The sequence below is a fragment of the Cibotium barometz genome, chromosome 39, assembly GCF_041138505.1.
Source record: "Cibotium barometz isolate CiBa-2024 chromosome 39, ASM4113850v1, whole genome shotgun sequence".
Taxonomy (NCBI): Eukaryota; Viridiplantae; Streptophyta; class Polypodiopsida; order Cyatheales; family Cibotiaceae; genus Cibotium; species Cibotium barometz.
In genome coordinates this window covers 6,413,057-6,415,674 of record NC_141084.1, presented here as the reverse complement: position 1 = coordinate 6,415,674, position 2,618 = coordinate 6,413,057, and the positions used below count along the sequence as shown (strand labels likewise).

The following is a 2,618-nucleotide window of genomic DNA, read 5'->3' as shown; positions in this document are numbered from 1 at the left end:
CACATCAGCCACCCATGCCAGCACCAGTGCATCGACATCAGCTCATGCCAGCCCTTCTCATATAGGGTCATGTTTCAGTTTTCAGTTTTCATGTCCTTTTTTAAGTTTTTCCATGGCACTGTATACCCATGTTTTCATTTTACTATTCATGGTCTAATAGGCCCTTCGGGTCTTTTGTAGATGTTAATAGATCTCTCGATCTCTCTCTCTCTCTCTCTCTCTCTCTCTCTCTCTTTTGATGAGACACCATCAGCTGTGTACTATGTTTTGGTCTCATAGGCCACTTTGGCCTTTCGCAAACGTTAATATATCTTTCTTCTTTCTTTCTCTCTCTCTCTCTCTCTCTCTCACACACACACACACACATCATTGTATGCTATGAATACTAAAAACAATGCCTTACCTCTGACTTCGCAATAACTAAAGGATGGTTTTCAATAACTTGCTGCCCTGCAGTAAATGGAGCCAACATAGAATGACCTGCATGACTGCAACAAAGACACCATTCTTCCATTGAAGCTACAATTAAACACAGAGACTTGGATCATATATCTACATCTAAAACATCGCATCGAGAGGAAGCAATCACAAACTTGAAGTCCCAAATCTGAGAACTTGGTCACAACCTAAAGCAAACATGGCTACGGCTTCAGGCGCTAGCAAATGGAGGCCGCAGAAGAACACTTGATCGTGGAAATGGGGAGGGGTCAGCAGTCTCTAAACCACCTCCCAACCAAGAGCTATAGGTCACTGCTCATGAGTACACTCCTAAAGATCACGAGCTCGTGGGTGTGAGCTGTAGAGAATTAGATCATGCGTATAACATGAATCCTTCTCACCATGAGCGGGGAGGAAATGGTAATTATTGAACAAGCATATTTTCATCCAATTACAACTTAATTTGAGGCAGATTTTTCAAAAGTTGAGCTGGCTCTAGGATAAAACGAATCATCCTTATCGCAACCCTGCAACCTTATTCGACACCATATCAAATATGTAACTTTTCTTCTAACTTGCATTTCTACATGGAATTTTCTTCATCTCAGAGTGGCCGAAATTTCATGTAAACCCATTGAGCTTACAACGACCTTTCAGGTCCACTGCATGTGAGTTCAATTATCATGCATTCAATGCCTTAATGGTGGATAAAGATGACATGTTGTAATCCAAAGGGCAGGCACCTTCTGCATTATAAGATCATAAGATAGCAAAAAGATAATAATATGCTAATCAATCCATGCAAGTGCACAATCTGGCAGATAGATAATTATTAAATCGATTATATATATGTGTGTGTGTGTGTGTGTGTGTGTGTAATAATATCCCCCCGTTATATTTTTTGAAGCATAAAATCATGTGCAATTCAAGATATTTTTTCAACTCAAAACAAGAAGAATATGGAACAATAAACAAAGGAGAACTTTTACACAATCCTCTGGGAAAAAAATATAATGTTTTTCTATAAACATAATGTGAACTGAGATTTTGACTTACTTATGCTTCTGATGATTGGGAAGGTGTTTGGCAGCTTCAAACACAGGGCGACTATGTTGGGCAGCTGCCATAATTAAGAAATCAACAAATCTGCAATACCAGAAAATAGATAAAAATACTGCACCGAAATCGATAAAAATGGATGAATTTAAATTGCTAGAAACACTATGCAGCTCTTACTGATACGGAGGTAGAGAGACAACACGCGCGCGCGCATTGTGAAAGGGAAATTGTAAAGGTTGACCCTGGAAGAGAAAAGGGTGGTTTGTCTCCTTGATGTTAGAAGCGACCATTGTTTGGCACGTGTGGAGCCTGCCCTCTCTCTCTGAGTGCCAAGTGTGCTTCAATTCCTTGAACTCGTATTGGATATCTTAACTAAAAACAAGACTGGTTTCACACACCGGGCACCATGTCCTCGATCATTGGCCCAGTCACCCTTGCTCAAGACACCTTAAATGATTGGATACCCTTTGCTATAGGTGTTGAAGACCCAAAGGGCAAAGGTTGTTGTGTCGCGCATTTGGTCTGAAATGTAGGTCTCCAACCCTTATTGTTGCGTCCGACATTCGATTCAAGTAGACAACTTCCCACGTTTGGTTGGTTTCCCTCCCATGATTCATTAGTTTCCCTAGTTTTGCGAAAGGGGTGCCTTTTTCATTATCCTTATGCATCTTAGCAAACTAGAAAGCTACTAATAGCAAGTTTTGCAAGTCTTTCAAGCAATCGTGGGATGAAACAATTACAAGTGCTTATCTCCTCAACCAATGAACCTCCCTCCCTAAGCATCTTTTTTGCAAAGGATCAAGTGCTTATCTCCTCAACCAATGAACCTCCCTCCCTAAGCATCTTTTTTGCAAAGGATCTAGTTTTCACGAAAGTTGAGCAATAGAAGCCGGTAAAGCCTTACCATAGACTATCTCAAATGGTGCTTTTCAAGATGTGTATATATACGTGGATGATAAAAAATATCTTCATGTTCAGAATTACCCTCTTACTCGAGTGAGAAGTCATCGTGCTTTGCATTGTCCTTGCCAATCATGTTGATGCTTTTGACTATGAGGCTTCACAATTTGGTGTACTCGTTGAGCAAAAAGGAAAGACCTTGGGAAGCTTGAGTGTTGAGG

At 40.5% G+C, this 2,618-nt stretch overlaps 1 protein-coding gene across 1 annotated transcript in view; it reads right to left on the bottom strand.

Annotated features, from left to right (window-relative positions):
• The window catches only part of LOC147615656 (gamma aminobutyrate transaminase 1, mitochondrial-like), a 47,233-nt gene extending 45,394 nt beyond the window's left edge, over positions 1 to 1,839 (bottom strand). The window contains exons 1-3 of the mRNA XM_086778200.1: positions 1,675 to 1,839; positions 1,495 to 1,584; positions 404 to 488 (exon numbers count right to left, since the gene is read on the bottom strand). Of these exons, the coding sequence (XP_086634326.1) occupies positions 404 to 488; positions 1,495 to 1,584; positions 1,675 to 1,787 (288 nt within the window). The 5' untranslated portion in view covers positions 1,788 to 1,839. The remainder of the gene's footprint in view (positions 1 to 403; positions 489 to 1,494; positions 1,585 to 1,674) is intronic.
• Between the last annotated feature and the right edge of the window lie 779 nt (positions 1,840 to 2,618).